Here is a 25,957-nt window from a genome sequence, read left to right as displayed (position 1 = left end):
CAAACTGAATCATCGTGTAAAGTGTAATCACTATACATGCAGCTTAAACTGTGATATTCTAAACTGCACGTGTAGATTTTTATATTTCAATTTTTATAAGTGTTGACCTAACCTAATGTCCTAATGAGGCCTTATTTCTGAGGATTTAAACTCTGGTTAGGTTAAGCAGAGGGTTGGCTATAACTGTGTCAGGTTAAAGTTGTTTGTACGCGGCCCTGATACAAACACATTCACATCATGACAAAAAAACAGTTTTCAATGACATTTTCAATACAATGGTTGCTTTGGCCCCAGGTGAACCCTTAACAGGATAAGAGCCAGAGGATGAACGGTTCATTTACTTATTTAGTCAATGATGGAGAAGGACATTATTTACTAAAGTGAGTCTTTTGAATGAATAACAATGTACTCAGTAGTGGTTGAGGATTCACTTTGTGTCATTTACACAGGATTCAAAAGGCCGGTCTGTGGGTTTTTCGGGGATACATTTGCAGAAAATTTAAAAGAGAAGTACATAATTATCTTTTCATTCATGGGTAATCACTTGACACCTTCATATATACATATATATATATATATATATATATATATATATATATATATATATACTGTTGCCCAAAATAGAAAACCAAGTTGCTCTCGAGTAAGGTCTTCCAATTATGTTTTTCTGTGTTTGTTGGTTTGAAGGTCGCTGTGTTTTCCTACACTTTGCTCAACAAAGAAGAAGGGGAAGAAATGAATGTATTTGCGAACTGCCATGTCACCACTAGATCCCACTGAATCCTTTTACCTCCTCTTTGTTTCTCCCCTTCATCAGGACCGAGCCACTCTACACACGTCTAGTTAATACACACAGATTGACTCAGCCTCTCACTAACTCCAGCTTTAATTTACAAACTCAAAAACCCCTCAGCAGTTTTTGGCCATTTTTTTTTTTTAGTGGGGGGGGGGAGGCCAGAGCAAAGGTGATGCTGATGCTCTTCATGAAAACACACACACACTTCTCACTGATAATGGAATTTTAAATGGCCTGCTCCTCATTAACTTCTTGGTTTATTAAAAAATCAGGCCTGTTTTAGCGTCCACAAGGCGAAGCCGCCAGTCCGTGTCTCTGTCGCAGATTAATTACTTTTCCACGTAGCACGGAAGAAGAAGGGATGGAATGGAAAGAGGAAGAAAGTAAAAAGCCGTCTGCAGTTTAAAACGGGCGAGATATATATTTTTCCCGTCTGACATTAATCCATCTTCAATGTGGCTGGCAGGCTGTTATCTGCAGACCGACTGAGTCATGTCAGGCCATGGTGAATTTTGATGATGACTGCAGGTCACCCAATGAGAATACACAATGAAGGAGGCTCTGTCTGACATTATACTTTAAGGCGCTGTCCTCAATGACTTAAATGCTCGAGTGTTTCTCCCTGTACAGCGTGTTCCTTTCACTGCACACGAGCCAGACTATAATTAACAGGTGGGGAAAAAAGGGCTTTTATATGAAAGAAATATAAGAAATATACATACACACAAAAATATACACTACCGTTCAGAAGTTTGGGGTCACCTATGCAATTTGTCTGTGTTTTCCATTAAAACTCACACTTTTATTCATCAAAAGAGTTGCAAAATGAATAGAAAATATAATCGAGACATAGACAAGATTAGAAATAATGATTTTGCCTTTCAAAGGCAAAGGGTTTTCAAGGGTTTTCTAATCATCTAATAGCCTTCTAACGCGATTAGCAAACACAATGTACCATTAGAACACTGGAGAGAAATGGACCTCTGTACACCTATGTACATATTCCATTAAAAACATTTGCAGCTAGAATAGTCGTTTACCACAATAATAATGTATAAAGTGTATTTCTCAATAATTGAATGATATATTCATTTAAAAAATAAGGGCATTTCCAAGTGACCCCAAACTTTTGAACGGTAGAGTACATATTTCTTTAAGTACATGAACACTCGTTACCAAGTGACTTTAAGAAAACATCTACCTTGTGACTGAAATGCTGTGCTTTGGGTTTTTCCCTGGCTTCTTTAACGAGGCAGGAGGATTCACAGCCATGCCTCCATTGAGCCGCGGTTGATTGGCATAACATTTGCTCAGCTTTGAAACCAAAATGAGAATTTCATTACACAAGGACGTCTTCAGCGAGGCTCTCTCTCCTGCACGGGAACATCATCTTCTTATCTGGAAAGTGTATTTATACTCCGAGCGAGGAACAGTTCGCCGCTTAGCTCTCCGACGTGTCGCCACGTTTCTGACATTTCACTGCGATGAGGTCATTGTTGTTGTATTTTTACACTGAACATGAAGCATAGATGATGACTTTATTTAGAATAATGCCAACACAGGTTTTATTCTTATTTTCCTGAAAGACGAGAGTGCCGATGAATAATTGAACAGTTCCGTGGTACAAATATCACAGCAGGGGAAATTGTTTACACTGGCCTGTAATTAGAATTTCATTGTTTGTAATGTAGGTTTTTTAGTTTTTTTTTATCTTGGTGACGGCAGATCTCTGTGCCTGTCCGTGTGTCTGTGGAGACGCTAAGAAATAAGATGCAGAGATGGCACGGAGCACAATGGAGTCGCTCATTCAGCATCTCCGTCACTGCTTGGTCTTACACACACACACACACACAGTTTCTCACTCAAAGATGTGTTTGGGAGCGAAAGAAAACAAAGGACACGAGACAATGTTCTCTCTCACAAAGTACCTTTGTACACCATAGTAGTGTGTCAAGGTCAATGTCTCGTGCCAAATGGATCTCAAAAGAAAAGTTTTGCTCTTACTTGATTAATGGTTTATGATTAATGCAATTCAACATTTTACAGTTTGTGTTTGAGAGAAAATTAGAATTTCAAGGGAGATTTAGACTGAGACTGAGTTTGCAACTTTTTTCTGACCAAATACATCTGTTATGATAGCATCAGTCCCCCAGCTTTTAAATTGTATTTAGTCGTAATTAGTTTTACTCATACTCATTCAATTAAAGGCCCCATATTATGCAAACTCAACTTTTTAATCATTTAAATCCTTATATTTGGGACTCTGGAGGTCCTATCAGTCGGCAAAGTGTGAAAAAAGATGACTCAGTCATGTTTTTGTGGTCCTCCTCAGTCTAAGTACAGGAGATAAAACACGCGACGTTAACTTCCGCGCTCACTGGGACGTCAGAAGACGCAAAATTCCTGGAATTGTTGTCTCACGGAGCTCCGCTTTGTCCGTAAAACACGCAAGAGTGCTGGCGAGGGCAACAGTATCAGAAAACAGGAAGTCCGCAAAGGCCGCGAAAAGTTATATTCTTGGCTCCACAGTGCAGCACAGAGTCCTACACAAACTTCCAGCCTCAGAGGATTTATCTTTCCAGTGGATACATGTTATATATGACGGCAATGTGTCTGCTAGAGCCTGCAAATGATCACTTTTCCAAATGCTAACTGCTGTTAGCTCCCAGTCGCCTCTGTGGCTGATGTCATTTCCTGTCCCTTAAGGTTTTTATTTTTTTTTTAAATAAAGAGATACTACTAAACAGAGCGTTCTGAACAGGGCTGTTTTGGCAGGGTGATTGAACTGCTGTGGTGCTTCATCCTTATGGTATTTTGACCAAAGCATGTCACAGACATGTTCATTAGGACACCAGGGAACTAGTTTAACTTGGAGAAATAGGGTATAATATGAGACCTTTAAAACCTCAAATCACGTCTTTGTTTTATGTGTTTTTTTCTGATTTAAAGTTAGATTCTCTCTTTTGTGTCTCCCCTCACCCTCCTTTGTTTTGAATTACTATTTTCTTCATGCTTGTCATTCTCGCGTTGTTGTTGTTGTTGTTGTTGCTGCTGCTTGTAAAATCGGTGCTTTGATGCCATGATGATTCTCCTTTGGTGAGCGTAGGCATCAAATGACAGTTTAAGGTGTCATAAAGAGAAATCACTTTGGTCTGTTTTCCTTACCTGGGGTTTATATGCTGCCGCTGCTGCTGCTTCAGACTGACACTTTGCACAAAGAGAATTACCAGCCCTCATGCAGCTTACACACAAAAAAAACTTGTGTAAAGAATTACAAAAACAATAACGTCAGTCTTAGTTGCTAATCACAGTTATTTTCTAAGCATTTGCCTTTTGTTTTGCTTGTCACGTCTCTTTCTGCGTCTTTTGTCCTCTCTTCCCCCCTCTGTATTCGTCTCTCTTGATCTTTGTAGCCCTCCATTTCTCACCATCATTCCTTTTTGTTCTCTCTATCAGTGGGAGATGGAGTTAAGTGCAGCTGTAGGCCAAATAGCCCAGCGATTGGCTCTCACTTACCTCTGTCTCCCCAGTGCATTTGGAATCACTGATTGCAGACGTGCCAGTCTAAATCAAAGCCCAGCTCTAAAGGAAATGGTTTCAAGGGAAAGTGTGTGCGTTCTTGCATGTGTGGGAGAGAGAGAGAGAGTCAAAATTGCTCTTCATTTGCTATACCTTCACTCACCTGACTGTAAATCCAGTTTACCTATGAAACTGGACTCACTGTTATTCTTCTCAGACTTTATTCCTGACCTTTGCCCTCTCTCCTTCCTTCATTCCTTCCTTTCCAGACGCCTTGAACACGAGGAACCGCCACGTGATCTGCAACACCCTGAAAATCCTGCAGCACCTGGTGATGTCCGGAGACATGGTGGGCGAGGCCCTGGTGCCGTACTACAAGCAGATCCTCCTCATTCTCAACATGTACAAGAACATGAACAGTGAGTAGCAGGCGGACAGATGGTGGCGTGTCGGTGTGATTGTGCAGCGACCATTGTGTAAAGTGAACGTTAGAGCAAGCAATTAACAGACTGTGAATAACAGTCATAGATATTGACGTGCAGTTTGTTATTGCTGTGGTTTGGTTAAACCCAGGGATTCCACAGAGGTGCAGAAATGAAAAGTCTGATTTTGTTTGACTGTGAGTCAGAAAGCATCCGGTTTTCTGCCCATTATGTCCTCCCTTGGATCCGGCGTATGCACCTGTTTTTCCTTTTTTCCCCCCATTTAAACATCTATTCAGCAGAGAAGCTCCACTCTGTCCTTTCTGCCGTCAGTCAGGCTGCATTGTTGAGCAGAAGAATGTGTCCTTGGTCTCTTTGAAAGCCCCCACCTGAGTGAGTGGACCTGGAAAGATTAGCCTCTGATACGCCGGGGGCTCTTTGTGTGACGGCGTCAAAGCACTTAGCATGGTGTGACACGATGTGGGCCCTCTGAAGGTTTTGGAAGCACAAGCAAAGCCAAACGCCACTCACTACGATCAGCCGCGTGTGAAGAGTGACATTGTCATTCAGTCATTTAAACACAGGCTTTAACAGGGGAAAACTCACAGCTTTAGTCCCATAATCAATATCCAATTTGAGTCTCTTGTCTCTTTAATTCGCTTACATTATCTGTTACTATTTGCTGATGTCTAAAAAAGAAAGAAGGGAGCTAAATGAGATAGTGGGGGAAAGACAAAGGATGGGGAAAGAAAAGCCTCTCTTATTAGCAAATCTCCTCTCTAAATTAGCTGTCAAATCAATCCCCTAAACCGCTTTGAAGCGTGAGCTCCTCTGCCACGGCGCAGGCTCAGCGGTTGGCGAGTGAACCCCACCAGGAATAGTTGTATCTCCTGCCTGCTCGTTACTGTGCTCGCCTGTCTGCATGTCCGCCTGCTCGTCTGAACATTGATTAAACCTGAGCCCCGACCTCTTACCTGTACGATGCCCCCGGTTATTGAACTCTCCTCGAGAGACCAGTCTGAGGCAGACAGGGGTTCACCGAATTCTGCCAAAGCACAGGACCTGAGCTGCTGAACGAGGATGATGTTTCCTGTTTGGGAACTTAGTTGCATTGAGTAGAGTTTCTGTCTTTCTGATATTCAGCATACAGAGGCTAAATACCGTTTTTTTTCGACCAGTTTCTATCAGAAGTGAAGTTTTTAGTGTGTATCTGCGTCATTACCTTGTTTGTGAAGCCCTGAAATTTCGAAACAAACAGTTCAGCCACTGCTGAGAACGCTGTGTTTTATTGTAATCTCGGGCTCAGCGAGATCTCTGAAAAAACCTGGTCCGGTTACGCAAACAACAGTTCTCCTGAACAGCAGATCCTCCTACTCCGGGCACTAGTCCGGGCACATCCGGTTGCGTACATTGAACCACAGAAGAAGAATAACGTCCATTGTGGAGGTGTTTCACGAGCGACAGTGTCTTCTGACTCTGGGTCTGACTCCGGGTCAAAGTCATAAAATGGACTGCGGTGGGGAGTCGTGAAGAAGCTATTTTTAAACATTGTTAAAACAATGTTTTGATAATGAGTAGCAGTGCATCCACCGCTCCAGAGGGGGAGCTGCGCTTCTGAGAGCGGGTGTGCTGATTATGTCACTTCTGGGTCTTCCAATCACAAGACAGTTGGGAAGCCTCTACGCTGGCTGGCCAATCACAACACAGTCTGTCTTCTGGGTGTGAGATTTCAGTCTGAAATATCGCGGCTGAGGACAGCGTCAGAAAAGAGAGATTTCTATTGGCTCGTTTACAGCAACTAGGAGGTTTTTGACCATAAAAACAAGTTAATGTATGTAAGTAGACCTCCATAACTAACATATATGTGCAACAGGACCACTCTGTGTGACCTTTAACTTTCCAAGCAGCAAAGCAAAGCAATGACATCACAATGCATTTCAGCAACACCTGAAGCCTGCACCACATACGTATGTGTGAGTGTAGCGTTACACACTCTTTCTTCCTCTCCCTCTCCTTTTGTACTTACTGCGTATAAACGTTCTCATTGAAGTCTATTTAATATCAGCTATCACACACATTCACACACCTCCAGTACCAGTCCCACACTTGTGTGCTGCCGTTAGCAGACAGACAGTCATGATCATTGTGTTTGACACAGGAAGAAGAAACAGAGACAGAGGCTTGTGTAGCAGTGTGTGGTAACATCTCCTTTTGGCTCTCCCACACTGTTACTCCCAGAGCTCGCATGGCATCCCTCTTATCTCATGAGCCACAACGGAGCCACTGTCCAGTATATGCCAAGTGTGTGTGTGTACATCTGTCCTGAATAGATCTGTTTGTGTCCCAAACAGTATGCAGCTGTTGGACTCCTCTGCAGCATTCTGTCTCTGTCTCTCTCTGTTCACTGTTCAGGTTTTGCCAGCCTTGGGCACAGAATGCTCCAGCAGATGTCCACTGGCTCACGTCGACGCGCGGACAACACATTCCGCACACTGTTCCCAGCTGCAGCGACACAACTTGACTCTGTCCCCCTGTCTCCCTGGTTGTTTGAGCGGCGAATCGATCGTCTGACAGCCACTGCTGTAGGGTCAGAGCTACAGTCAGATATCAGCAGCGTCTCATCATGGGACAGATCCCCTAGGCTGTGTTCACACACTCCTGCTGTGAGACAGGGTTGTGACCTGTTAAATTGCTCTGTATACACGTCTTATCGGAGACATTTTTCCAAGGGTCAACACTGGGACTTGACAGCTATTTCCAAAATGGACCCTTGGGTTTCCTTTCACTTAGACAGCACACTGGACCTCTGACCAGAGAAGCTCAGCCTCTCTGCGATCCAGGCCTCTGATGAACGAATGAATCCATTGTTCAGCGAGGGAGGAAAATAAAACAAACGCCTGTTTAACTCTAGCCGACTGTCATTTTTCCCCACTGACAGAGTCATGTGTCATTTTGAAGTGCACAGTAATGAGCAATCACATGCTATCACCGTCCTTGATGTCTCCTGAATCAGCTCTTTCAGCCTTTGTTTGCTTTGTACCTTTTTGCCAATCAGCTGTGTGTGTGTGTGTGTGTGTGTGTGTGTGTATGTGTGTGTGTGTTTGTGTGTGTTTGTGTGTGAGTGACAGAGTTGGGGACAATGTAAGAATTCCTTCAGTGCGATTTGCGCGGCGCTCCTGTTTTGCTCGCTGTGATGAATCTTATCTCTAATGAAATGCAACAACGTTCCTTATGAGGCAGAGATGTGCGCCCTCATCCAGCAAATTCCTCTTCTCAGCTCCAAGAAAGCAAGGGAGGAAGTAAGGGAGGAAGGAGGGAAAGAAGGACGTTTACTGTGTGTTATCTGAGGAAGAGAGGGAAAGATTTTGTGGAATTTTATAAGGCAGCAGAGGGAAGAAAATATTTTTAGGAGCACTAATGGGCGCCGATTTGGATATGGGTTGGAGTGTATCCCAGCTGACACCGGGCGAACGGCAGGGTACATGGACAGGGACAGATCGCTAGTCCATCACAAACATGGAGAGACAACCATTGACCACCTCTGGTCAATTGAAAGTGTCCAGTTAACCTCTGCATGTGTTGGACTGTGGGACGAAACCAGAGAACATGGAGATGATGTGAACTCCACACAGAAACAGGGATTCATTTTCACTTGATTCATAACACGAGCAAATCTCGAGTCTTCCGCAACAGAACCCAATGCACATTTTATAAACACAGTTTGATTGACAGGTGGTATTGTCCAATAGGAGCCTGGTTGCAGGTGATTTTTTGAATTTCTGGTTGCAAATAATGTCAACATGGCACGATTCTGGAATGCTTTGAAGCAGGAAGTTCAGATTCCTGTGGCTGACGTCACGGGTATACAACACAAGTCGAGCAGTAATTGTCAGGAGCTACATGAGGGTTATTTTAATGACATCTTCATGGCTCTACATGGCTCCATATTGTGTGTGACTGTGGGAGAGCTCTGTGCTGTTCATTGGAGTCTGCACTGTAGCATTGTTGTTGTTGTCCTGACGATTTTCCCTCGCTTATCTGTAAGGTGTAGGTCCTTAGACTCCTATTCATCACTGACAAACCCTCACACACACACACACACACACACACACACACACACTAGTGCAGTGTTGCTCTCACACACTGTGGTGATTTGGTTCATTTGGCCTCTTTTATCTTGTTGCTAGGAATGTGGCCAGCTATGATAAGGTCTCACCCACATGCACTGCTGAGCGCTTGTGCAGGCGCCCACACACACACACACACACACACACACACACACACACATGCATGCACGCACACACACAGAAGCACACACAGGGGTTATAATAGTGGCTCTCTGTCTTGTGTGCCTTGGCGACTAGTGAGGTTTTTCTGTTGGTGACATATGAAGTGCAGTGGCTGGCCACTCTGTCCTACCCCGCGGGCCAGCTTTATTTGTGCATCACATGACACACACACACATGCTCACACACACACACACGCGCTCATCGCTCATGCTTGGACGTCTTTATGGAATCAGTGGGTCAGTTCGAGCCCACGCTGATGGCTGGAATGGAAATAAACAGGAAGAGCTGGCTGACCTCATCATGTCTCCTGGACAAAAGGATGTGGAACTGGTCAGAAACAAGATGGCAAGGACATTTGAGTTTATTTCCAACTCGTTTAAATCGGACTCATTTTAAGCATTATGCCGGTGTTCTCAGCCACCTGTGCTCTCATCGACAACACAAAGCTCCCCATTCACCGTTGCATCTCCGCGTGTGCGGGCTGAAGTTAATTCCCGGGGATTCCCCATTCACAAATATTTGCTTTATTTAATGACCTTTTCCAGCTGCTATTGTGAAAAATTAATTCACTGCCACACTTTCATTGTGTACACAGCGACACAATGGTGCGCGGCGCTCTCCCTGCCCCCCCCAAACACACGCCCACACACACACACACACACACACACACACACACACACACACACACACACACACACACACACACACACACATATATAAACCTGTGGCCCCCATGTAATCCATCATCCTCACACACACGCGGCGCTCCTTGTCCCTGTGGACGACAGAACACACACCTCATCCTCGGCCCCCGTCTCCTCTTGCCTGCTCCTCTCTCCAGTCGGAGATATCTATCTGTCAAGCAATCACAGTCTGCCAAGACCCCACAGCCATTAAAGTACAAAAAGTGCAGGGGGAAACATAGAGAGGGAGCGAAAAGAGAGAGATGGAAGGAAGGATAGCGATGAGTGAGCGAGAGATGAAATCCAAGTAATACTGAGCTCGTTTCCTCTTACCTGCTCCACCGTTAGCATGCTTCACAGCACATAATGACTTTTTTTCTCCTCTCCTGAAGCTTAAGAAAAGACAGTTGAGGAAAACAGAGGAAATATGTTTTTATATTAATGCACGGACCCCCGCCATTCCCACCATCCCCCATCCCCTATCTCTGTTCACTCCTGGGCTCCATCTTGCCCACGGACATGCCCACCTGGCTCTGTTAATTTCTATTGTCAGCAGGTTCGACGCAGAGCAGCCAATCAAATTGTGAGACTGCAGCCCGTGGGCCTGCAGTCTCTCTGCGGCTCCAATTTAAAGGTCAGCTGATAAGCAGCCAGATTCATGCATAATCTGGGCTGCTCTGCAGGCAGACGCGAGGCAGAGTGTTTCTGAGAAAACACGCACACTCAGACGATATACACGTCATCCTCTGGGTCTCAAATTGACCCTAAAACTTTCTTACTTTGCAGTCTCAGATGGTCACGTTTCACTTTTCCTTCTCCGGCTGAAACATGTTTGTCATCATCGCTCCCTGCGGAGAGCGAATGTACATTTTTTTACTAATTGCTTTATGAGAACTTGAAGCTTTGTGTTTTGTTGATTTGCTCCTTAATTTGTGTCTTCGTGTGCGATACGAAGCACTAGGGGGAATTACGTTTTAAATGGCACAGAATCCCTTAAGCTGGCAGTGTGCAGACATGTAATAGAATTTGGCCTCCTCACATGAGCTTTAACAGTGTAGTAGTGTGTGGAGGCTGCTCCACAGTAGCATTCAATCGTGCTCCTCCCACCTGACAGAATGATATCATTTATTTCTGGTTCAATTTCTCATTATATCATTGGCATTTCACATCTAATGCAGTCAATAAGTCGACTTTTATGTAATGGCATTATTCTTCAACAAAAACTCGATTACATTCTTTGAAAGTGTAAGAGAGCTGTCTCACTTTCTCTCCTCACGTTTGAAAGGGCAAACTGTAAGACGCAGTTTCAGAATTAACTTTAAACTTTATTCCAGGAGGGCAGATGAAAGCAATAATACCTTAAACCTTAACTGTAATGAGGGAAAAAAGAAGACGTGAAATGTGATTCAAGCAGTAAAAAAAAAAAAAAAAAGAGCTAGCTCACCTGTTTTCACAGGGCTCACGGACACCCAAGGCCGATATCTTAGAAAGTCGTTGGCGGATTAAAAGTAAGGAGACAGAGAAAGCTTCTAAGTGGATGTTGAGCTTTCAGACAGACGTTTTACAGACAGACTGGAGCAGAATCACCAGGGACAGGACTCAAGTCTCCACATTTAGATTGCGTTATTGTACAAAAATGTAATTTCATCTTCGCTGCCTCGTCAAAAGTCTTCGCCAAACATCTTCTGTCACTGTTTTCATTATCGAAATGAACACTAACCGCAAGTCCTCAATCTCAGCAGGGCTCCTCCTTTCATTCTCGCTAATCCAAGAAGCTCTCAATTACCTAATTGGATGAGTTATGAGGGTCCTTTTTCTTCTCTCTGTTCCCCTCCCTTGTCAATGAGATTAACACACTGTAATTAATGAATTTGGGGCACTTTGAAAATGATTTGCAGGATTCTCCGGGCCCCCGGGGGCCTGACATGTGTAACACAATTATCGAGTTGTCGGAATAAGACAATAGAAGAAGATAAAAAATATTTCTGTGTTTTGTAAAACATGATCTTTCTGCTCTGAAAATGATGCCGCTTTTATTCTGTGTGTGTATGGAGGCCATTTTTAAAAAAAATGTAATTTAATTTTCTATGAACATTCGTGTGCCTTTGCATGCACCGTGACTTTCCTGGTCGTGCGCTGCTCTGCAGGCTCTCCCCACATCATCGTGTTTGACATCTCTGCAGGCCGTCAGCGACAGTCTGCTGCTGCTGCTGCTGGTTTGCGTGTGTGCAAGATATTTGTCTGGCCCGCTTTGGATCAGCATTCGCAACCCCGCGCCAGGTTTCCCTGTCAGCTTTCATAAAGGGCCACACCTTCACAAACAGGGCCTGCCACTTGGAAGTGGAAAAACAAATATAACAAATAGCATTTCTGCAGCCTCCCCTCACTTGCTGTCCCAGGCAGGGACACATGCATAATAAGCAAGTGGAATAAAAACAGATTTTTATTACCACTGTCAGGATGTGTGTACATATATATATACTGTATATGTGTGTGTAAACTGTATAAATATTAAGTTAATTGAATGTTAGGCTTGTGTTGAGCATACTTTTGATGTGGCTGCGATCGTTGTTTGTTCAGTGAGACCTGAGCCAGGCTTTGTCAGTCCTCATGCCTCCACACCTGTCGATTTTCGACTCTGTCTCCTGTCTGTCTGTCTCTGTCGTGTCCCCTCCCTGTTACGGCCCCCCTCCTCAGCACGTTTTCCCTCCAACAGAGGTAACCTTATCTCCTCCACTCTCAGGCAGACACGCCGGCATGCGCCAGTCACAGTCCTCACTGTCCTTAATGGATGTAACCGAAACTCCTATCCTAACATTTGAAATGCACGCTATTCTCTCCAAGCAGCCACACAACCAAGCCTCCTTCACACTCACACACTCAATGGCCACGAGGTTGTTCCAGGGGAAGTCTTGTCCCAGGTCCAGACTGCAGTGTTTTCGGTGGCTCCTGTCTCTAATGTTCTCATTTGGATCATATTCCTTCAGATTATAGAGCACTGTAGATAAATGATGTTACTTTAAAACAAACTAGAACAAACATATTTGTAGTAATGTATTCATCCTTGTTTTGTTTTACATGCATAAATGAATGTAGAAGTCAAGGCTAATCAAACTTTTAATATTCACATCAGCACCACGGATCAGTGGTTAGAGCTACAAAGCAAAATAATTAAGGGGGACAAAAAAGGTCACGATGACCCAACAAAAACCAACTCTTTTTATAATGTGTATTTAATAGACTATTTTCCTGGTACACTTTTCAAAATGAGGACATTATCTGAGAGGCATGACGCTGATACCATCTCCTCTCACAGTAATACTTATTGCCTGTCTCTGTGTGTGTGTGTGTGTGTGTGTGTGTGTTTTCATCTGTGCTTTGCCTTGTGCATGAACGGAGTAAATGGAAGCCAATCTTCTGCAGATGTTGCCTCATTACGTCCGACCACTCACTGCTGGAAGAGCTCAGGTCATGGAGAAGAAAGGCTTGTTTGCATGTTTTAGACAGAGATGCTCAGTCATCTGCAAAACAAGTTCCCCCTTTCCTATGTTCCTTATTGGCTTCAGTGCAAGAACACATCATCTCTCTGCTCCTAAAACCAGGATGCTGTTCTTAATGTGCATCAAATCATTGTGTGAATGTTAACTACTTCTGTTTGTATATTTAAAGATTTCATCTACTTATTCTTTGTGGCCAGCTTTGGCTCTTTTTCTTCATAAAATCCACTCTATGTTTGTCCAAACTGCGTTTTCTGACAAGCTGTGGTTGCCGCTCCCTAAGACAGAAACATGTCAGTGAGCAAACGTGGACCTTTCCGTCTGTAAGCTCCACGGTGTGATGTTGTAAACACTGCATGAAAACATGACAAATCTCTCAAATGTATGACAGGACACAACCTGACTCGATTATATTAACTTCCCCCAAACCTGGAACATCAAAACAAATGCAGCTTATGAATTTGTTTGCATGCTAACGGTGAGCTCAGAAATAAAAAGATGATAAAAAAGAAAAGAAAAAGAGCTTGGAGCGTTGATGCTTTTCACTGCTGCCACATCGTGAATGGTTAAAATTCATTTAATAAAGCATAGATTAATATTTAATTAGGCTTCTGGCACTATTATAATTTTGAATGCACATTGTTTGCATAATTAATCCATTGCAGCTTCATCTGTAAATAATATTGTTAACACACAAGTCACATGGGAAAAGAAGACCACCGTCACAAACCTCTCTAAGACCTGGTCTATGGACGTAGATTTGTGTCCATATTATCAAACAACACTTTATGACTTGACACAAAATCCAAATACTCAAAGTACAAGTGAAATATCGATTTAATCATTCAAAATTATTGGATTTTGCGTTTGCGCTCCCTGTTGTTGTTTTTTTTGTTTGCGATGCCCTTCAAAGTCAATGGAGGGAATATAAACATCGATACGTGGGCTTCACACCACCCTGTGGAATGTGGAGTATGCCTGCCTGCCAGGATCTGCTCCATGGAGGACACACAGTATTCTGACAGGATCATGTTCTATAGGTCATTTCTCGCTGTTGCTCAAACGCTCTCATGTTGCCGACGACCTCAAAGCTTAGTTCATAACATCCTCCGGCGCATGAGGATGTCGTCGCTGCAGCCGAGCCAGACCATAAACGTCCGTCATTTATTTTACAATGAATAAAAAACAATGAAACTAATCCTAGTTCAGTCACAATCCATCTGTAGCAATAATCTAATTATAAGAATTAGATTAATGGTAATAAGTAATGTATATAATTGTATTGTTTTCCATTAAAAAAGCATTGATATAACAATTTTTCATGATAATAAACCCTAAAAAAAACTTAAATTTTATTCATAATCAGTACAAATAATCCAAAATGTGACAAATGACTATTGTTCTTGCTTTTCATCACAAACAATTTGTGTATTTTAACGAATCCCATTCATTAAAAAAAAAAAGCCTCCACATTGCAGATCACTACTCTACTTGAGATCATAATTCTATAAGTCTCCTTCATGTGTTGCTGAAATACTCTCATATTACAGCACACGCCAGCTTATATTATTATGGTGGCATAATTCATTTTAAAGAAATGAAAATAACAAAACTAATCACAGTTTATTCGCAATCAATCAGTGCTAAATATGCATTAACACTCATCTACATAATAGAATGTCAGTCACTCCATCCTGTAACGCAGATCACACACACGTTTCCATGTTAATGTAACAAGGCTCTGGAGGACGTCGGGGGTTCAAGGACTGTCCTCTGTGGCGTTTTTTTTGCACGCGTCCATTCTTCCGTGTTATTTTCTGTTGTTATATATAGCGACAAATCGCGACAGAGGACGGGAATGCTATATCCTGCAGAGGTCACATAATTAACACCGTCTCACCTGCAGCCAAGGTTACACCATCTCATCCATTTGTCCTCTCATCTAAATCCTTATATTCTCTCTCTACCTTATCCCCATTTTTCTTCTTCCCTCCTCCTCCGTGTAACTGGAACCAAGCATGACTTTCACTTTCCTGTTCCCCGTGAAGAGTGCGAGCTAAAAGCCTTGGCCTCATTGTTCTCTATGGTGGGGCCCACCCATAACGCTGTTCTACTGTTGAGCTTGGCGTTATGAATAATTCACCCAGCAGAGTGTGGCGAGCCTTGTAACACCCTGACCCCCTTCATCCGCCTGCATGGCCCCGTGGGACACTTAACACGTTTCCCAGAGGAGACACACCCATGATTCTCCACCACCTCCTCCCATCAAATATTTAGGAAGCGTGAAAGGGAGGCGAGCGTCTCTCCCTCGTGGCTTTTATCCACCGTCTCCCGTACTTTACTTGTCCTGCCGTTCCTCTTAGGTCTCTCTTCATCGAGGCATCGAGGTGGATGAAACATTTGTGTGTCGACCCCTGTGACAAACACAGAGAACCTGAAATGAGAGCACGTATCATTATGCTGACATATAAAGTTGTACTCGGACACATAAAAGGCAGTGGAAATAAAGATATTATTGTCTTTTATTATTTTTGTTTTACTGTACTTACTGTGTTTTATTCTATTTTTATTTTTTACCTTGAGTGTAATAATCAATAACATAAAGAAATCTTAACTTTTTGCAATATCACAACAACAAAAAAGTATTTCTTAACTAAATTGTGAGAAGAACTTCATTATGTCTTTAAACTGAAAGTATATATATTATATATGTTCATGTAAATTGTTCAGGAAACAAATAATATAAGGAAATGGTGAGAATAATCCATATACACATCCTGTTCCATCACATAGCCTTTCAATTTCGTTGTCTGTGAACATCGAGGATGCACATGTTTTCAGTTATTTGTTTATATTTATATTATTATTATTATTATATTATTTGTTTATATTTTTTTTTATGTCTCCTTATGCTCCCCCCCCATGACATATGAGGACAAGCTGGTGGGTGGTTCCTGGAAAATGACCCCTGCATGTTGCTGCACAAAAAAGAAAAAACGCCTGCCCCTCACCCCACACACATATGACAAAGTAACCCTGTATCCATGCAGCAGGGCCTCCCTCTCACTGGAAAATAACAGAGAGAATGTCTCTCATCACCTGAGTCTGTGTGTGTCGACAGCTGCTCTGGAGCAACAGCGATGACGATTCACGCCTTCACCTTAAATAGCAAATTAGAGAGGAAACCATATGTTGCTAAAAGTTAAGTAAGACCGCGCAATTTGAGACAGAATCTTTCAAGTCGAGATGCTCTAGACGATTTAGAGCGACTTTCTGCCGCGTGTAAGCGGAGATCCTGTTTCCCATATGGCCACGCGTGTGTGTTAATACTACCCACAGCAGCAGCAGTCACCGCAGGGTGGGCTTTTATTAAAGAGTTGTAATGAGTGAGAGCCATCATGATCCAGCTTGCCTATTGATTACCTATAAAGAGCACTCAGTGGAGATGTGCTGTGATCCATAGATAATGCGTTGCACAGGGAGGCTCAACTTAGCCAGCGTTTCCAAATGGAAACCGCAGCCATATCTCAAATTTAGTCGAGTTGCTCTGTTTTCTCTGATGTTTGGCCCATTTCCAAGCTGCGGGAATCAACTGAGACTTTGTGGGTAATTGATGCTGTAAACAGTTTTTTGAAACAGGTCAACATGGGGATTTCATTTGTTATCATAAACATCCCTGTAAAGTGAACCTCCGTAACTTAACATACCCTTAACTTTAGCACTGATTAAACGTGATGTCAGCAGTGTCAAAGGAGTGTGCACACCTCTGCAGAGCAACATGGCACATGGTCTTATTCTGGGGAAAGTTGAGGAAAAGACTCTTTCCTCTTTGAAAAACTGTACCTTTCTCCTGAAACTAAATGACCGAATCCTAAATGACTTGTTCGTTTGTTCCTCTGCAGACTAATGTAGCAAAACCTGCATAAGCACTGCAGGATAACACTGAAGTCACTGTAAGGTTACACCCTTTGGTACTTTAAGACTTTAGAGACCTTAGAAAGGTTCTTTTTCTAATGAACTGGATCTACAAGTGGGTTTGGAGCTAATGTCGTGTGTGTGTGTGTTATCATTAGAGTAGAATGTAACTCCCTGGTTGGTATTTATTGAAATAATCTTGACAGTGGATCATTGTGGATGTGAGAGAGAAAGAAAACACACACACACACACACACACACACACACACACACACACACACGGAATATGTGTAAGTATGTGAATGTTTGTGAAGTCACCCCCATCACTCGTGATCCGTGTAGGTTGACACACAAGACAATTGTTCTATAGACAGAATGCACAGATGGACATTAACGTTGCAACACACGCACACACACACATCATTTCGATGCAAATAAGTTCACCCCTCTCTCTCTGGGAGAAGAGCTTAGCAGACTGCATTTTGTCTTCTCTGTCACATGGACGATGTTGATTGTATAACAAACTCTCGGGTAGCAACAAGCAAACCACGAGTGCATGGTGAGCGTTGCTTCATTGAACGGATTTATTGAGTCTTATGTTAAGTAACAGTCTTTTTATATAGTATATGCATAATATGTATGTATGTATTCCAGCTTGTTGCATTTGCACATTGTTCCTGGAGGAGGATTCAGTCCCGATCATCATTGAAAGCTGTGTATCTTCATTGTTTGAAATGCACTGAGTGGTCTCGGTGTCGCGCGTTGCACAGTCGCTGTATTGTTGTGCTGATATATGATCGGTCTTTGCACTGCATGCCTGCAGCAGTGAGGCTGGATTCTTGTGCTCTCCCACTGGGCCTTTGTCCTCAAAAAAAAAAGAAAAAAATGAAGGCTCCTCACTTCATCGGGTAGATTACAGACAATTAAAAGTGCCCATTATCTCCCATTAATTACCGCCACCACTTCTCCTAGAAATAGGCCTGACCAAGCACTGGCTTGTGGACGTAAGAATTGACCCAAATACATCAAGATGAGTTTCCATTTTTCACGTCTTTAATCAGCTCTCATCAGCAAAGGCCTATCATTGAACCACATCATCTGTCACGTCGACTCCCCGTGAGATGTGTTTACTGGCTGATCATGCATGTCTTCTATGTGTGTGTGTGTGTGTGTGTGTGTGTGTGTACAGGCAGACACACAATACATCAGTGTCTGTAGATTCATGGATGTATGTTAGGATGCCTTGAATTGTAATTGTTGGTTACGTCATTGCACGTCATGAGGAACAATAGCTTATTTATGGAGTGAGTCATCTCGCTTTAAGAGATGCTTGTGTGTGAGACGCCTCCGCCAAGCCCGCTGTTAGCTGAGCTACGCTAACAGCTGAATCCACAGATTGTTTACCGTTACTTTGCCGTCTATGGCGTTAAAGCAGAAATACTTCCTTATTTAGCAAACACAAGTAACCGAACATGCACTGGTTGTTATCCAGTTGATGACTTGTTGTCTGTCAAAATAGTCATTAGTTTCACTTCGTGTGCTTCCTTCACCATGTTTCTATAACTACAAGTGATGCGAAACGTGTGATGCGAAACGTGTCCTGCAGCACGTGAATGTTATTTGAGGTCAGAGTTGATGGAGCTCTGCTCCCACAGAGGCAGGCGGCCTCCTCGAAGGACTGACACCGCGCGACACCTCGCTCACGTCAGCCTGATTAGTCGCCTCTTTGCTGTAACGGCCCATATTAAGGCTCTTTTGTGCAGGATTGCTTGTCAGATAGCAGCTGAATGGGGTTGATTGAGACAAACACACGAGACGACACATTACCATTACCCTGTTTTTGTTTAAAAACACATACGTTTTTGCTCCGAATGCACTCGCTGTCCACGTTTACTGCTGTGATTTAGAGCGGGGTTTAAAAGCGTCGCCCTCAAGGCCTGCGTTTCAGTCTAGACGGCCAAAAAATAGACACATTTGGAAAAACGATGACACATTTTTTACGTTCACTTTCTGGTTGGTTCTCACCAGCCACAAAACTGAAAAGTTATGGCTTTCATTGGTCACAAAATAAATAATCCTTGCTCTTACTTTTTCACCATTGTAGTTTATCATTATGAGAGCTTTCTGAAAGTAAAGCCCTGTTAGGATTGGGATTAGTTTCACATGGAGAGGTGGGGTTGAAGTCATTATTACCAGAGATTCTCAGTGATTTTAGTCCCGTCTGAATGTGTCATGATTACGGCCACTTTTACCTATAGTAATAGATCACCAGTAAAATTATGTGCGTAACTATTCTGTTATATTGTAGTTTCACGTATGAAGTCGGGGATCACCGGGTTTCCCAGTTCATAGTCTGCGTCCTGGATTACTGGGTAAGGTGACAGAACATGTGCCTTGTCTGGGTCAGACATGGGGGATTTACTGAGATCTCTTATCCCGTGCGAACTGGCCATTAATATCACAAATGTCCTGTGGTAAAATAACTCTACTCCACCTCCTCATTAGTAAAACTAATCCCATCCAAAATGGGGCTTATGCAAACCTGCAGAGGAGAGAATCAGCTTCCTGATTATTCTGACTGAATGAAGGTCTATGGGGGAAAAATTGGACTACTTTTCACTTGATTTAAAGTCAACATCTTCCTAGATTCAGATGTGATTGACATCTCTTATCATCCAGCAGGCACATGGTCGCAGGTGATGTCTGTGGATTTCATGGCACAAGACGCCAAAAAATCGACAATCTTGAGTCTTCAGAACTGGAGTTCACACACTCATGGGTAATGTCGCACCCTGATGCCACATGGTTGCTTCAAATAAGGAGGACACAGATAGTTTTTACTTTTAAAATGCCATATTTAAATGTTCTCTATAATCAGTGGTCTAAAATAAGCGCAGCACCCTCTGTGAACTCCGCGTTGCAGATGTGTTTTCACGGTGTACGAGCACCTGTGTGTTCTCAGTTGTTTGGAAACGTTATGTGCTGGGCTGCGCTTGAGGAATGATCGGTATTTTAGGGAAAGTCGGCGAGATCACAATCCCTCCCTGTCTGTTTCTTCCCCCTCGTTCTCTCTCATGTTCTTTCTTGTACTTTCTCCTTTTTTGTTTGGCGTTGACAGCTGCCCTCTAATCCAGAAATCAGCCATTAAAAGGAAAAACGGCTGATGATTAATCTGCTATTGTCTCACTGGGACGACATCGGCGTAACGAGACAGACAAAGAGAGAGAGAGAGAGAACGAGGAACAGGTTCCAGACTTATTTCTGCCCTGGGAACATTTCAAGAAACATATTTATGGTCTCACATTCTTCAGTCAGAGATTTCTATCAAGTAAAATGTGTTTTAGTGACTTAGTAAATACACCGTTATTGTGAGGGAGTTTTATTGGCGCTGCAGTCTTATGACTGTCTGCAAACATGGCCACATCTTTTTTTAAGAGCATTGTATATTTGTGCAGGGTTAGACTGAATACATGGTGGCTTTTTATATTATGTGAACATGCGTATGTTTTATATACAGCAGTGTTGGCTCTATCTGAGCAGTTTGCTCGTGTTTTTTGGCTCTTCTGTCAATATGGTTGCGTTTGATTGAGCTCAAATCAGAATTACACAGATGCAGCTTGTGTTTACAGCTTCTACTTCTTCCTTTTTCCTTCTTATTTGGTCTGGAACTTTTACTAAAAACTGACTTCTGATTTTAACAGGAGCGCTTAACAATGACACCTCCAGATATCTCCACTCAGATAGCCAAAGTGCTACGACCAGAGGTGGAAACAGTACTAAAATATTGTACTCAAGTAAAAGTACCAATACTTTGATGAAATATTACTCAAGTAGAAGTAAAAGTAGTCATCTGAAAATGTACTCAAGTAGAAGTAAAAAGTAGTTCATTTGAAATTTACTTTAAGTAAAAGTTACTTAGTTACTTTGCGTGGGGTGTGTGGGTAGTAGAAATATGACAAGGGGTCAGAAATCCAAATCTATTTTGGAGCTGACGCACCCGGCTCGACACAGGATATTACATCACTATATTTACTCAGTAACGGATAGGATTTATAAAGTAATTAAGAACAATACTTGAGTCAATACGTACTCAAGTAAAATACAAAATCCTGATTTTAAATTGTACTTAAAAAATACAAAATACACACAAAAAAAGTATTCAATACAGTAACTTGAGTAAATGTATGTCGTTACTTTCCACCTCTGGCTACGACACAATGCCATCCTAAATATGGCGTTGCCGGTTTTTCCATGCCAGACTTGTGATGAATGATATGACACAAAATTAGGTAAACAGCATACACAGCACTGGCCCTGAGCCTGAGCACTGCTTATACTGATTGTGTCTATAAGCCAAAACCATCTGTCCAAACGCTGAAGTTGAGCTGTGGTGCCACGCTCATACTGCGGCAAAAAGGCTGGATGGGGCTGATGTGAGATAACTTATAACAATACATATATAAATTTAATGACATTATTTAAATCAATACATGGCCAACAATCTAAAGTAAATAACACGTATGAGGAAAGTAGAGCTCATACCTGTAGTTTAAGAGGAGAGAAACGGGAGATATGAGATAAGTGATGGAGTAAAAAAAAAGGAAAATACCTGCTGTTTATGGTTGTAGGCGTCAATGATGGAAGTTACTTTGCTCTCTCTCTCTCTCTCTGTGTGTGTGTGTGTGTGTGTGTGTGTGTGTGTGTGTGTGTGTGTGTGTGTGTGTGTGTGTGTGTGTGTGTGTGTGTGTGTGTGTGTGTGTGTGAAGGCCTCGGGAGTGTTAAACGCTTTGATCGTGCAAAAATGTGTCCTACAACCGTGGAACTAACAGAACTGCAAGGAAGTTTGATTGCTCAGACACATGCATGTACACACACACACACACACACACACACACACACACACACACACACACACACACACACACACACACACACACACACACACACACACACACACACACACACACACAGATATAACTCAACAAGCACACGTACAAGCCTTTACCTTGCACATCTCTGGGGTTTTACAACACTGCAGTCACACACACACACCACCTGGAATGGACCGCCACCAGGTTGTGAGATAAGCTGAACGAGGTTGAAGCCCCTCAGCTGTCGTCTCCAGCAGCAGCAGCAGCAGCAGCAGCAGCACAGTGGTATCAGCTCGACCGCAGCAGCCACTCTCACTCCCTATATCTCTCTCTCTCCCCCTCCCCCTAGGTGCTCTTTGACAGAAATAATTGAGGCAGGGAGGTGGTGGGAGGTTAATGAAGCACTCCCAACACACAGGTGACCTTTCCTCAGCCCCTGTGCAAATCATCGCAGCACAGTTTTTTGGACATTTTTAAATGAAAGCCTTTAAATAATTTATCTAACTATAGTTCCCGGAAGGCCCTTCATTAGAGATTGGCCGTGACATTTCCCTCCTCTCATACTTACCGCCCTCACATTCAGTCCAAGAATATCACTGTCGATTTCTCTCGCCTTTGTCTCTCTTCCGCTGTCATCTCTGTCTCGGTCTCCGTCCCTGTCTTAGTGTTTTCTCTCTGACATAAGTCACATTTACGTTCCTTCAATCCCCGGTGTGTTCTCGTGGAATGACAGACGGGCGTCGGGGCCTTGAGATGTGATGAGCTGAGCTTATTTAATCTTGGGCTAACTGACAGTTGGGAAGAAACAACGGCACAGGCGATTAATCAGAGCACTGATTAATCGCCTGTGCAGGTGCTAAACTGTACACAAATCATCGCGTTCACTCCTGTCTTATTACCGCTGTGTCATTTTCTTTTGAATCCTAATCAAAATGAAAAATGTGGCCACGTTATTTTAATGATTGAGAAAGAACGCTGCAGAGGAATGTTTAGGTCAACATCCGGACATTTAATCAAGAAAAGATTTCCTCTTTAGCTGAAATAATGTACAGATTCCCTAACAAATGTAAATAAAACTGCTGTTTTATGAAGAATGTGGGTCAAGTAAGGGCGGACTTTGGTGTTTTTTCTCTTAAAAACCTCATGTGAAACACAACAATGACGACGTCGCCCCCCCCCCCTCGTGGTCTGCTGCACAGATGTGAGAGACGACGACAAAACAAGATCAGACACGTTAATGGAAGACTGCTGTCATTTCACCAGGATTGCAGTTCATTACACGTGCTGATGAAACGGGGGAAATGTGAGTCGTGACAACCCGCCCGAGTTCCCACAATATTGATATTAAGTCGAATTGTTATCTGATACAGCGTGTGAGGCGTCGCGGAAACACATCCATCCCAGGGGGAGAGATGAGCAACTCGTGACGCAGCGTCCGCGGATTTCGCTCAGTGTTGTGCGGGCAGTATTATGATCCGTGGTTACTTCAGTTGGTCAAGGTTCAGCGATGAACTGAGCCGAAAGAACTAAGGCAGCTGATGACATGAATATAGTGAAGGACCAGGGTTTTCATGACATTATTCCAGTGTGTCCAGAACATCATTTGGAAAAGAGTTAGGGGCCATTCACACGCAACATCTAGTTTACTTCAAAGTAAGCAAAGACCAATTTGACTATAATGCTATGGCCCAAACATGTGCTGTTATGGCGTGTTGGCTGAGAGCTGATTTGTTTTGCATAAATCTGTGCCTTGACTGTAAGAAATAGACATGAAATATTCACCAGTTTAACAACCAAACGGCTGTATTTACAAATGCAAATGGGATGCATATGCAGTAAATTAAATGACATTATATGACAGCAATGTGCCTGCTAGAGCCTGCAAATGATCACTTTTCCAATTGCTGTTAACTGCCAGTAGCCTCTGTGGCTGATGTCATTTCCTGTCCCTTAATTTTCGTTTTTACTTAGCTCTATGAAACTACATCAGTTTGCTAGTCACACCAAGGAATGAGTCTACTTAACATAAAGACCACATGAGGCCTCTGGTTTTATGTTTAATTGTTGTATTTAATATAGTTCAGATCCATTTTCCTCACAAGTAGGACTAACATGTCAGACGTGATGATAATGACATTATATAAGGATTTTTGTCTCCGTAAAAAGCCTCTTCTGTCTTTGATGACCTGTGGCCTGTTCTTTAACTGTCATATCGTGTTTATTCTCTTGAGTGATTGTTGTTCATTAACAAGCTGCTGCAAGCACTTTTTCTTTATTTTTTCTTTTACTGTTGTTGTTTTTTTTGGTATTTGCCAAAACCAATTAGTAAAGATAAATCTGTCTCTCTCCAGCCTGCAGATATATTTTTGATTGCCATTTTTTGTTTTCTTATAACCTGTCAAAGAGACTTCTTGTCACCATTTTGTGGCCATTTTTTTTTCCGTTGCTAATTTGTGTGTTAGAGATGTATCTGACGTTCTTATCATTATTCAGAGCTGATTGAAGTCCCTTTATACTCAGTTTAGTAACTGATGATGTTATTGTCGTATATGGCGTGGATGATTGGAGTAGCCGTGCTTCTATTGGCCGATACACAGCGTGCGTTAGAGAGCGACTGAATCGGGCTTTTGTAAAAAAAATTGGCAGCAGGAGAGTGTTTAAATCTCGCCACTAAGAGGCAAAATAACTCTTAATTTGCTGACTCGGCTGCCAGCAAATGTTTGACATCTGCCACTGAACCTCGTCATTTGTGTCTGGCATCACATTTCCGTCGTGTTGCATTCAGCTCCTGTCTGCGATTCACTCCTCACGACCGTTATACCATGTGTGCGACGGCTCCATGAATCTTTTATTCATGTCATTAGTCTGGAAGTTTTTTTTGGGTCCGCGCTCCTTTAATAAATCTGTTTCTGTGCCGCTGAGGTTCATTCTTTGTTCCACCACTGTCTCTCTCTCTCTCTCCTCCTCTTGTGTTGCTGTTTCGCTATATCAGAAGTTCTTTATTACCTGGAAACAAGGGCAGATTTATGCCTTTGTCCAGGATGGAGGCAGGTGTGGTTTACTGTGTGTCGTTGTGAGGGACAGGGCTGTGTGCAAGATTAATTTTGAGAGGAAGAGGAGAGAGGAGAGGATTGCCTGTTACCTTGTGTGCTGTTCTGTGTAGATGAAGGCAGAGATAATAGGGACGAGCTGGTTCATTAACTCTCAGGGTCCATGACCATGCAGCCTGTGTCTGTCTGTGTCTGTGCTCACCTTGGAAGACTGCTGCCCCGCGCTCTTTTCCCTCTTCGCTCTGCCTCTCAGTTTCGTCTGGCTCTTTCTTCTCTCTGTCTGCCTGCTAAGGCCATGATTTTCTATTAATACCTGGGAAAAACCACGGGCGATCCTTTGAACTGATGTGTAAATTTCACTTACATAAAAAGATAGATGGCCTAATTATCCAACACGACGCCCTGCAGAAGGAATAAAATGCTGTCTTACTGCAGACAGTCAATTGGAGCTCCCATACGTCTGTGTTTTACAGATTAAAAACATGTTGACTTGCCATTTGCACCGTGATTGAACTCAGTGACGTTGCCAGGGCGTTGATATTGTTTCAGCAGAGCCGAGTTCTGGTTCTTCTTTATTTCCCATCGGCTGCTTGATTCCATTTCCATAATTTCCTGTGTTGTGAGTCTGGTGCCACTTTTTATTCCGGCAGCTTATGCTGGAATAAAAAGGGTCAAAACACACTATTAGCTGCTGCCTCGAACACATCGCTTCACAGTGCTGCTCAAAAACATTCTGAGTGTAGGAGTTTCTGCCTTCAATTTTCCATTTTTCTTCTGGCAGGAAAACATAGATATATATATACACACACACACACACACACACACTGGTATCAGAGTAAGTGATTGGTTGTTAACCAGTCTGGAATAAAAGAGACTGAATGCCAAACACAGGAAATTGATGTATTCCACCCCACC

The 25,957-nt window shown here is 42.8% G+C and overlaps 1 protein-coding gene across 1 annotated transcript in view; it reads left to right on the top strand.

The window, feature by feature from the left end:
* The window catches only part of pacrg (PARK2 co-regulated), a gene marked incomplete at its 5' end in the record, with an annotated part of 122,633 nt that overhangs the window by 60,362 nt on the left and 36,314 nt on the right, over positions 1-25,957 (top strand). The window contains one exon of the mRNA XM_083906364.1: positions 4,585-4,734. Within this exon, the coding sequence (XP_083762490.1) occupies positions 4,585-4,734 (150 nt within the window). The remainder of the gene's footprint in view (positions 1-4,584; positions 4,735-25,957) is intronic.

The sequence above is a fragment of the Microchirus variegatus genome, assembly GCF_963457635.1.
Source record: "Microchirus variegatus genome assembly, chromosome: 2".
In the NCBI taxonomy this organism is placed as follows: domain Eukaryota; kingdom Metazoa; phylum Chordata; class Actinopteri; order Pleuronectiformes; family Soleidae; genus Microchirus; species Microchirus variegatus.
Note: the sequence above shows the minus strand (reverse complement) of the source record. Positions and strands in the feature narration are given on the sequence as shown.